At 37.6% G+C, this 12,009-nt stretch overlaps 1 protein-coding gene across 2 annotated transcripts in view; it reads right to left on the bottom strand.

Moving 5' to 3' along the window:
- Positions 1-248: 248 nt before the first annotated feature.
- Rngtt (RNA guanylyltransferase and 5'-phosphatase) overlaps positions 249-12,009 on the bottom strand; it is a 331,478-nt gene continuing 319,717 nt past the window's right edge. For both annotated transcript variants that reach the window (XM_004628220.3, XM_023711882.1), the window contains 2 exons: positions 4,280-4,403; positions 249-2,794 (listed from right to left, as the gene is read on the bottom strand). In XM_004628220.3, the coding sequence (XP_004628277.1) occupies positions 2,631-2,794; positions 4,280-4,403 (288 nt within the window). In that variant the 3' untranslated portion in view covers positions 249-2,630. The remainder of the gene's footprint in view (positions 2,795-4,279; positions 4,404-12,009) is intronic.

The following is a 12,009-nucleotide window of genomic DNA, read 5'->3' as shown; positions in this document are numbered from 1 at the left end:
AAAAAAAAAAAAAAAAAAAAAAAAAAAAAAAAAAAAAGCATGTCCTCTCCCACTTCCCTTCACTTCAAAAGAAACAGTCAACACAATCAAATTTCTCACCGGCTTACAAAAAAAAAATTTTTTTTTCTAAGTCTTTCATCCCTAGAATGCAGCAAACCCAAATGGATTATGCTGGGGGATGAGGCCAGCAAGAGAAGGAACACAGAAACATCATCATCAGTGAAACCAAGTAGACAAATGGATATCTTACATCAGTAGTTTATTACAATACACACTGACACACAATTAGAGAAGGAATGTTCTGACATTTTCTGAGCATTTCACGGAAAGCAAATGTAACCATCCAGGCAGTAGTTACCCACACCTTTTCCAAACAAAAAAAGCAAAGGCTGTTATATGTGATCACTCAGGAAAGCAAGGCTTTCTTATTCTTGTCTCAAAAACATCACTCTCAGAACACAGCTACCATCAAGAGAACTGACCAGTGAAGGGTTCCCCATGCCAGGGATTTGGCCTGCTACTTCAGATGGCAGTCTGACTGGGGACTACACAGGACCTACGCATAAGGCTGACTACTATATATTTTACTGTAATTGAAAGGAAAGGATAAAATTAAGAAAAGTAAGCCCTGCTAAAATACATGAAAGCAAGGACAAAACATCTGGACTTCTAAACATGAGATGCTCTTTTTCATATAACTCATTTAAAAGGTTAAAATTACCATAAACATTTTAATTCTTATTGAAAGATCATCGTGAAAGCTTGCTTTTATATCTGTAAATGGGCCCTCCATTTGCACAGGCTCAGAAGTAAGCAACACAGTGGAGTTGCAAATTGTAGGGAAGCAGGCATCAGACTGCCCAGAGTCGCACTGGTGAGGCTTTAAGTCACTTGGTGGGAGACACGTGGAGCCTCGAGACTTTGCCCTCTTTCAGTAGTCGCTGTGGCAGCGGGCATTTGCATCCCTTCAGTGCCCAAACATGTGACAGCACTCTAGGATAAACCAGGAAAATGAAATGTGGATAAATTCACTACTTGTTATGTAACTTGGGAACAACAAGAAGGGCCCAAGCGTAATTCTGGTATTTCATGTAGAAAAAGCATTGCCGGAGAAAACTTTGTTTAAAAACACTAAAACTCAGGCGCATATAAATACATTTTTGGTTAATCTGTGCTATGTCAAATAGAGATCCTGTCAGATACTCAGCTTGCCAGGTAACTCGCTTGAGTTTTCATGTCTGACTATCAGTAGAAGAATATACACTGTTGCATATATTTACATATATATGCATATATATAAAATTCAGATCATGAAAACTTGTCTTAAATATACTTAAAACCTATGCATCTAAAAATAAATACATTAACCTCTAATCAGTTAATTCTCATCTTTCCTTCAAAAACCATCAGAACATAATTTTTCAACAATGGCAGAAGACCAATTAGCTGCCCTATAAACCCATTATCTACTAGTAAACATTTTGAAATCCAGTAATGTTACTGAAATAACATCCTTAGACTAGAGCATAGACAGAACACTGGGTCTGAATGTAAATATCTTGATTTCCTTGATGTTCAGTTCCTACAAATGCCTCTGCTTTGCCTCAGCATTTATCTAGCAGTGGGAGAGCTTTTCCTAGTGACGGCTTCTATTCCACTGACATTCCCTTCTAATCAAAGGAATCAGCTGGCATTTCCTTTGCTGTTTTGTTTGAGGCAATCAACACAACATCATCTGTATTTTATATTGCTCCCATAGATCACAGTGAGTTGTGTGTTGCAATGTGATTTACAATGTGCTGATACCACTGCAGTAAAGTAGCTCTGGATTAAAAAAAAGAACTTTCCCAGGAGAACAACATATGAATGACCTGGTGGTGTCTATTTAAGTTCCATGAAGTAACTCAAACAACTGCCAGAATGAACACATTAGATAGCTGATACTGGAGTTCAAACAACAGAAGCAGATGAAAATAGCCAAAATATTTTTCAAAAAACAATGCAGTCCACAAAAAACGGAGTTTTACCTGTTTACTTTTACTTTTCAAAAAAAACCCCTTTCTTAAAATGATATAAACTAGACCATATTGTTTAACACAGTATAGTATTTAGCAACCTTGTCATTTGTTTTTTTGAGTATAGAAATTTCAGAACTGTAGGAAATCCATGATAAATGACAGAACTTTTAATGCCACTGCCTACATTTTTCAAGGGGAAAGTTTGCCAAAGTTGAAACTCAACTTCTAAAAACTACAGTGTTTTATATGCTCACAGTCCCAGATCACTAACTTTATAAATTAAATGTAAAGTTTATTCCAATATAAACAAGGCCTCTTTTTCATTGATTTCAATCTCATTTAAACCTTTGGATATTTTAATCTTCTGATCTTCAAGATAAGGCTGAGTTTCTCAGATATAAATAAAATGTTTAAATCCAAGAGGTACTGTAGCACGGAGGAAAAAGATGCATCAAATATATACAGGCTGGCTACAATATCTGTCTTTAAAAAATTCAAGCTGTGTACAGTTATCAAGCCACACTCATTTTTTAATTTCTCTGGCTGCAAAACTGGGGAAACAGCATTTCTCTCATTTGTCTTTCCTCTTGGCCCTGAAGTCAGAACCAGGTGTTAGGTTGAAGGCCGTGGCATTTTGGGAGGTGGTGGTGGCATGAGCTCTGTGTCAGGGTCCAGGTGATGCTTTCGCTTCTGTCCTTGAGAAGCCACAGCACGTCTGTCGATGAACTCAAACAGCATCTCCTTGGTGACAGGATTTGAGATGCTATTGCACACAGCTGTGGATGGGGGCGGACACGCGAGAATTAATTGGGGTGGCTAACTCACCAGTTCATCTGAGCAAGGTTCCCACCTATAGAAGCGAGCATCCTATTCAAGGACTGGAAGAGATGATTAAACTGATCTTCTTTCTTGGCCCTTGAGTAAGTATGCTTCTAGTGACTATTCTTTATTGCAGTGCTACTTATAAACCCCAACTTGAAATATTTGGGGGATAGGCGTGTCTTCCCATCCCTCTAGCACAGTACATCGCAATGTAGGCTAAATTCTACTAAAACCCTTACAGAAAAGTGTGCTACTGGTTTGCCAGACTCTCTCTCATAAAGAAGACCACGCTGAAACTTGTAACGCAGCACTACCCACCACTCCTAGGGAACAGGACAGTTCCATTATAGCTGGAGGAACATAGTATTTATTGTGGTCTTATTTCAAGTAAGATATTATAACAAAATTATCTACTAAAGCATCTCTTCTTGAGTGATCAAAATTTAGAGGCACTCAATTTCATTTACTTATTTGGTTTTGGGGGAAAAATAAGTTAAAATGGATTAATCATTCCTACTTTTGAAATGAACTCATTTTGTCTCAACCTGGGTGCGACTTCCAATGTGAGCAGCTAAACGTATAACAGTAACTTCTAAATTGTGAAGCCCAGACGTGTGATGTCTGTATGTCCTCAGAAGCTTACCAAATTGTCACCAGCATGTGAATGAGAACTTTAAAAAGTACAATTCTTTGTTCTTTTTTTTTTGGGGGGGGGGGGTTAGAACCGGGGATTGAACTCAGATCCTTACGTTTGCCAGTCAAGTGCTTATCCTACTGAGCCATCTCCCCAGCCCCTTTTTAAAATTGATTTTTTTTTTTTTAAAAGTGTACAATTCTTTTAACTTTCAACCTCAGTTTTATGTTTTTCAATTCCGCTAAATACAATTCAGGGCAACAACAACTACTAGTACTAAGTGTACCTTATAAACTTCAGTTAATTTGTTTTGTTCCTCATGAAAAAAACTTAATGATCCTGGTTTCCCAAAGTATTCAGATGATATTCAAAGAACACAGTGAATGACAGCATGATAATGTGTGTGTTTTTAATAGTTTTCATTTACTTTGTTCTCCATTGTTTTAAAGCTATATTAGGAGCTGGAAATTACATTTTCCCCTGCTACATTTGTCTTTTACCATCTGGCAAACAATGGATTTTACAGTTTTGCATAGATCTGAAATTATCATGGCTTTTGTGGTTGTTGTTCAATGGATGCAACTTGTATACAGCCCACTGTCCTACCCTTTAAACCTCTCTTTTAGGCAAAAGGCACAGCCCACAGGCTTTGGCGAGGGGAACCTAAAGCTGACTGGAGCCAAACAGGGCACAGATCTGACAGACGCTCTTCTAGGTCCTGCCACGCAGGACAGCGAGGCAACATATCTTGGTTCCAACGTCCTAACTATCATTTTTGATGGTAATAAGCCCCAGTTATACTCACCCATGGCAGTGTTGTAGGCATTAGGAAAGCTTTTGTCTGTCCTTTGTCTCATGAAGACCCAGCTGTTGTTCTCAAATTTGCATTCTATAATTTTATTGTCATACTGTTTTAGCTCTTTTGTCACCTATTTTAAAAGAGAATTGAGGAAATATTTAAATCATCTGAAAGGCTTTTTGCTGTCATTGCATCACAAACACATTAGGAAATACCAAGAACACCTTAGTAACTCCACAGAGCTCTTTGTCATCTGAAGCATCTAATCAAGCCTAAAGATACAGTGTGCGCGCCCTGTACACATGCTCATTTTGCTGACATTTTATCCATAGTTGTGAACACTGCTGTCAACATAAAGCAATTAAAAGAAGCTAAGCCCAAAGCAGTCACTTCGGGCCGAGTGCAAACACGTTACCACAGCGACCAATGCCTCCAATATTATATGGCTGTCAGAAACTGAGTGTCCTGCTTGGGGTTCATCAACTTTCAGAAAGGCTGTGCCATCTAAATTTCCATGTCAAACCCTAGGCAATTTATTTTATAAATTAAAAAGTTGCATACTAAAAAGTAAAATACCAGGACAAATGTAGACCATGTGCATTCTTAATATCTGCTTTTCAAGGGTTGGCAATATAGCTCAATGGACTAAGCGCTTGCTTAGGTAAGTGCAGGGGCCAGGGTTCAATCCCTGGCTCTGCATGCCAAGCTGGCCCCACCCCCAAGTGCTCTGCGCCAGGTATGGTGGCGCGCACCTGTAATCCCAGTACTAGGGAGGCAAAAATCAGGAGGATCACTACAAGTCTGGGCTGTGTAGTGAGACCCTGCACCCACGCACACACGCACGCACACACGGAAAAAAAAAAAAAAAAACTGAAAAAAAAATTTTTTTTTGCTTTTCAAAAGCAGTGATAGGGGCTGGGGAGATGGCTCAGTAGAATAAGCGCTTCCCTGGCAAGCACAAGGGCCTGAGTTCAATCTCCAGTTCCGCCAAAAAAACCCAAAAGCAGTGATAATTAACTCGAAACCTAATCTTTAGGCTACCTGCCTTTCCATCTTCCAAGCCAGTAGAATGTAAAGATGAGGCTACCACTTTCACTTCAGCTACTGGGTTACATGGCTTCTTCACATCCACGATTGAATATGGATTACAATTTACTCTATCAAACCTAATAAGTATCCATGGTAACTAGGGAACCTTTTAGAAGATATTTCATTGGGCTGTGAGGATGGTGTTCATAAATAAAAGCCTCTGCTTATCTTCACAGTTTTCAAATCAAATGTCAGTCATGGTCATATTTTAATTCTGTCCTCCTCTTTCATAGCTAACAACCTTCCCTCACAATACAGTAGATCACAATCGTTTAACTTCATTAGCATTATCTGAAATGCTCTCATCTGTCTACCCATATATTTATTACCACCTGGGAATCTGAGGGGAAGCGAATTTTTAAGGCACTTTCAATTCACAAATTAGGCAGTGCATGTCTTCATAAAACAGTTCAAATTTTATTGTTGTTTTCTTTAATGAGTATTACATTTGATTGTACTGTTTGCATGTTCAACAAATTAACAGGTCTAATACATTCAGTGCTTCAGGCTGGAATTGCATGTGCCCTGAAAAATGTGATGCTCCACTTGGCAAAATTGCTAAATTTATTCTCAGCTATTCATTATTCTAGCCTCAACTCTCCTACTATGCTAACTAGAGATTTGTCTTTTACTGTTGATTCATTATTTATATATAAGTATTGGGCAACTCGTTCTACTAGGTAACTATATTTGTGTTATACAATATGGGGGACTTAACAGGAATAAGTCTTTAAACATTTCAAAGTATCCATCTTCTAAACACTAAAATGAAGAAAGGAGTTTTTAATTTACTAGGTCACTAGAAGAGTAAGAAAGTCTGGCACAAAGAAGACAATGAGTAAAATTGGTAATTGAGTACAAAAGCATATAATTAAAGATTTCTCTCTTTTTTTTAAATTTCTTTTTAAAACCTGTGATAAAAGATTTACTATGGTAACAATTTTTAAGTGTGCAGTTCAGTGCTATTGAATATATTCATACTGTCATGCAACAACTCTCTAGGACTTTCTCATCTATACTACAACTCTGTACCCACTAAGCATGAATTCTCCCCACTACCCAGACTGGTAATCATTTTTCTCTTTTCTGCTTCTGTAATCTTTACTAGCTGAGATACTTCATTTGAGTAGAATCATACAGAATTTGCCACTCTGTATGAGTTCATTCTTTTTATGACCATAGTATTCCAACACCTGTACACACATTTTCTTTATCCATTTTTCTGTCAATGGGCATTTGGATTGCTTCTATCTCTTGCTATTATAGATAGTGCTGTTATAAATGTGGGTATGAAAATATCTATGAGATCCTCATTTAAATTCTTTTGGATTTACATTCACAGGTAGAACTGCAGGCTCACATATTAACTCCACCTCAAATTTTTTGAGAACCTTCCACACTGTTTCCAAAATGGCTTCACCATCTTACATTCAAATCCCACGACCAGTGATCAAAGAACTGCAGCTTCTCCTCTTCCTTACCACATTTTCTCTTCACTGGGTATTAGCCATCCTGACAGATGTCAGGTGATACCTCATTTGGTTTCTGATGTGCATTTCCCTGATGACTGGTGATGTTAAGCATTTTTTCTTGTGCTTACTGGTGGTGGTGTATCTTCTACATTTTCTTAGGAAAAATGTATTTTCAAATCCCTGCCCTTATTTGAATCAATTTTTTTCATTGAGTTACAGAAGTTTGTTATGTATTCTGAATGTTCACACCTTAACAGACATAATTTGCAATTTTTTTTCCCACTCCATTGGCTGGTATTTTACTCTGTTATTTGTTTTGGTTAGCACAAATTTTAAGATTGACGCAGTTCTTTTTGTCAGTTTAGTCTTGCTGTCTATGATTTTGGTGTCATACCTAATAAATTATTGCCAAATTTTATGTCCAAAAGAATTAGAGATGTTTAATAGTCTAAGGTCTTACAGTTCAATAAGAATAGAGTGAGGTTCTAACTGTTATTTTGTTTCAAATGAACATCCAGTTTTCCTACTACCATTTATTGAATGGTAGTCTTAGTACCCTTATGGAAAACCAACAGTATACAAAGATTTATTTCTCAGCTCTCTATTCTGGTCCACTGATCCATGTATCTTTTTGCCAGTAATTAATTATGCTGACTTATTATTGCTTTATAGTATGTTTTCAAAATCATCAGTAGGCATGAGTTCTCCAATATTAATCTATGTCTATTATTTGTATCCTTTGAGAATCCATATGATTTCTAGGAGGTTTTCTATTTTGGGGTCAAGCATGGTGGTAATTTCAGCACTCAGGAAGCTGAGACAGAAGGAATGCTGCAGGGTTGAGACTAGTCTGGCTGCATAGTGAATTCAAGGTCAGCCTGAACTACATAGCAAGACTCTGTCAGAAAGAAAGGAAAGGAAAGGAAAGGAAAGGAAAGGAAAGGAAAGGAAAGGAAAGGAAAGGAAAGGAAAGGAGGAGGGGGAGGGAGGAAGGAGAGAAGGGGAGGGGAGGATGGACAGGCAGAAGGTGGGATGGGTTCGATAGAGATTACACGGGATCTGTAGCAATATTAAGTAATGGTTAGCAAATGTCTTTCTGCTTGCTTATATATTTTCTTTCATTTCTCTTAGCAACAAGCCCTGCTTACTTTTTTTGTAAAAGCAACTCTAGAATTATATTCACTTAAGAACCATGCCGTCACAGAAAGGTGCACTTTGAAAACAGCTGTCGGCAAAATTAGACACGCACCTCCCAAGAATGGGGCTTGCTAGTAAACAATGTGCGGCTGTACTTTTACTGGCTACCAACTGTACTTAAGTCTTTATCGTACAGTTCATCATTTTTGTGTTCTCAGTTTTAGAACTGCTATAAATTATTGTCACTCCATCTGACTAGAGCAATTTAAGCAAGATTAATAACTATCTGTATCTGCCTGGCCAAGAACAATAGAGGAAACAGCTTTCCAGAAAAAAACATGCACCTGCTGCTACTAACTTACATGCATCTCTGTGTTCAAGAGCAGCACACTGTTTATTATTGTCACACCCGTTATATTCCCAAGACGGACACACTGTGAAGTACTCCCTTGGTTAGGTGGTAAAATATACTTAACTGATAAAAATGATACTTCCCACCTGTGCACAAACTAAGGCAGTTTTCTCTAATGGTCAGGCCAAGAGAATGAATGGCATACAGGGGAGGAACTTCATCTGAGCTACCATATTTTAATTTGTTATTATGATGATATGCATCTTCAGCCAATTACAAGCTCTTATTTACTAAAACAGGACCCCATTAGGCCTTTTCTAACCAACTCTTCTAGCCCAGTTTGGGTTAATGAAAGCTTGAAAGTAAAAATAGTAAAATATTTATAAATCAGAACTTCCCATCTGTACACAGAATCACATTAGATTAATGCAGTACCATTTTTTAAAAAAAGCATAAAGAGCAGAACATGTTATATGGAAAGTTTTTTCTAATGCATCCATCTTATTGGGATAGCTATAAAACGCTTTTATCTTATATGAATCTACCAATAATACAAGATTAAAAGACTGCTAGATGAAACCAGACCTAGTACTTCTAATGATTCTAAGTTAGCAAAAACATTCTTTTGGAATCTAACCAGAGGTACAGTACTAATTTATAAAAGGCACAGTGTCAGCTGAACTGATCTATTTAAAATAGACAAAGAGCTGTGTCAGTTTTCAGGACAGGAGAGGAGCCTCTACACACTACCCTTGCTTTGTGAGAATTTTATTATCAAGAGTTTATCTTTATGTTGGGAGTGGTACAGGGATTAAAGTCAGGACAATCACACTTAGCTATACCCTCAGAATTTTTTTTTTTAACTTGAAACATGTTCTTGCTAAATGGGCAGGGCTGGGCCTTGGGGTTTTCTTGCCTCACCTGCTGGTGCTAGTAGAAGAGGTGTGCATTCCTACACCTTGTGGTTTTGTTGTTGTTTTGTTTTGGTTTTTTTCTAAGAGAGTACAAAGGTGTGGGAAAGGGTGTTTTCTCAGAACTAATCTGCTCTGAAGATCCTTTCAAATAACAAATATCCTTACACTGAGAAAGCCACCAAGGAGGTCCTTTTTACGTGTAATTTTGGATAACTTTTAGGTTGACAGGCAAGTTGCAAAGATAAAACAGTTTCTATATAGCCTTTTACCCAGCTTCCTCTAATGTTTATATTTCGAAAATTTTTTCTACTCTTAAATGATTAAAACCAAATATAAAGCTTTTTTCATATGCATCAGTTTTTCCTCTCATGTCTGCCTATTCTAAGAACTCAATCCAGGAAACCACAGTGCATTTAACTGTAGTATCTCCTTCATTTCTTCATTTGACAGTTTCTCAGATTTCCCAGGATCCATCACAAGAGTTCTGCTAGATGTCTGCGGTGTGCTCCTCAGTTTGGGGTTTTTGGCTACTTGCTCATGATGAGGCGACATGAGGATCTGGCTTTGGAGGGAAGCCTTCCTTTCACCACAGTGCCAGGCACAATGACTGGTGATGGCACTCTGTTACTTGTTACAGTGGTGTGGTGCTTGCAGTTTTCGCTACTGTAAGACTACCATGCAAATGTAAACAACACTGCGATTCCACCTTACCCCAGAAAGAATGGCTATCATCAAGAAGTCAGCCAATAACAATGCTGCAGGGGTTGTGGGGAAAAATAGAACCCTTTTCCACTGTTGGTGGGAATACAGACTGATGCAACCACTGTGGAAATTAGTGTGGAGATTCCTCAAAAACTTAGGATCAGAGGTCCCATTCAATACAGCTATTCCCTTCCTGGGTATTTTTCCAGAAGAACTAAAAACATCATACCACAGTGATACATGTGTAACCATATATGTAGCAGTGTAATTTGTCATAGCTACATCTTGAAAACAACCCATCACCTAAGGAATGGATTAAAAAGTTTTGGTACTTTTATACACTGGAGTACTACTCAGCTATAAAAAATATAAACGTGAGGCTTTTATAGGTAAATGGATGCAACTACAGACCATACTCATAAATAAATCAGACCCACAGATGTAAATATCAGATTGTCTTCCTAGTGTAAGGACCTGAAAGAGTAAGTAAAATCTGAAAGGTAAAATAGATACTGTGAAAGGGAAAGAAACTGCAATGGGGAAGAACAACTGGGATGAGAGAAAGAAGACAAGACAGAAAAAAGGGAAAAGAAATATGTATGTATATACAAGGATAGCTTCGATAATTGTACTGTTGATTTCTGCTTGTCTACTGAAAGGAACAGTTAATGTTCAATTTTTCCACCTTCTTTTTAATTTTTATGACTTTTTTTGGACTAATTTTGCATGCTTGTATCTGCATCATGTTGTCTTCCTAGCGTAAGAACCTGAAAGAGTAAATAAAATCTGAAAGGTACAATAGATACTCTGAAAGGGAAAGAAACTTCAACCAATTTAAAGACAACATTATGTAATATAACAACCATTGTTGAATTCCTATTATTTTGTTTAGTGAAATTCTGTATCATTTTTTTTCTTTACTATTTCTATTCTCTTCAAAAAATAAAAATACTTTATAGTGTACAACAACAACAGCAACACTACTATGATTTTCCCTTTCCATATATTGTTTCTCAAGGTTTTAATCATTAATTTTAGCTTTTACCATCAATTTTGTCTGTAGTAATCCGCCCCCACCCGAACTGGCGATTGAACTCAGGCCCTTGCACTTGCCAGGAAACACTCCTCTGAGCCATCTCCCTGGCCCCTGTAGTAATTATTAATATGATATTTCAATAGAATTTTCTGTTTTATTCATTTCTTATACACTACTGTTTGTCTACATCAAATAGACTCATGGACTATTTATCTTATTCTTTGATTTACAATAAAACACTATGGTCATTTATTTTGTGATTTAGATTGTTCCGATCTTGGCCAGAGGAAGCTCTCACAGTGACTCCTAGGTCTTTTCACTTTGCTTCCACTTTTTTCCATGTTACCTTTTAAGAGATTTTTTTTTTTTTTTTGGCTCCGAATGCCTTCAGGGCAGGTTTGGCTGGCTTGAGTTGTGGGGATCGAACCACAGCAACCTGAGCCTGACTGCTTTGTTGAAGCAGTCACTTAAAGAACTGAGCTAAGGGGCAGGCCCCTGTTTTAAGGGATTTTTAAAAGAAGAAAATTTCTCCTCAGTAGTCCAGGCTACTTAATTAGTTCCACCACTTGTTTTGGTCAAAATTTAAAGTTACTGTTGAGAGGATGGGAGGGAGGAAAGGCAGGCAAAAGGCAGCATGAAGGAACATGGAGGCATAAGCGTACACACACAGGTGTGCTCTGGAGGCTTCCAGCTCCCTTTTGTGATGGGAGTCTGGAGTCAGACTAAGTTGGCTATATTTTTTTTACTTTTCTGATGTTATAATTCTACCTCAGAAAACTCCAATTCTATCTCTATAATGAAAAAGAAAGTGGATTTTAGAAGTGTTCCTCATGTAAATGAACTAAAAGAAATTGTTTTCATGCAAATCATTTTATTTCTCAGTATTTATGAAGGCAAATAAATTAAAACAACAAATCAGGAATGATAAAAGTTATCTTAGGGCTGGTGAGATGGCTCAGTGGTCTAAAGCACCTACTTAGAACAAGCTTAGCAAAGCACAAGGGACCGCGGTTCAATCCCCAGCACCACATGCC

Source organism: Octodon degus, unplaced genomic scaffold (assembly GCF_000260255.1).
Source record: "Octodon degus isolate 3935 unplaced genomic scaffold, OctDeg1.0 scaffold00022, whole genome shotgun sequence".
NCBI lineage: Eukaryota > Metazoa > Chordata > Mammalia > Rodentia > Octodontidae > Octodon > Octodon degus.
Note: the sequence above shows the minus strand (reverse complement) of the source record. Positions and strands in the feature narration are given on the sequence as shown.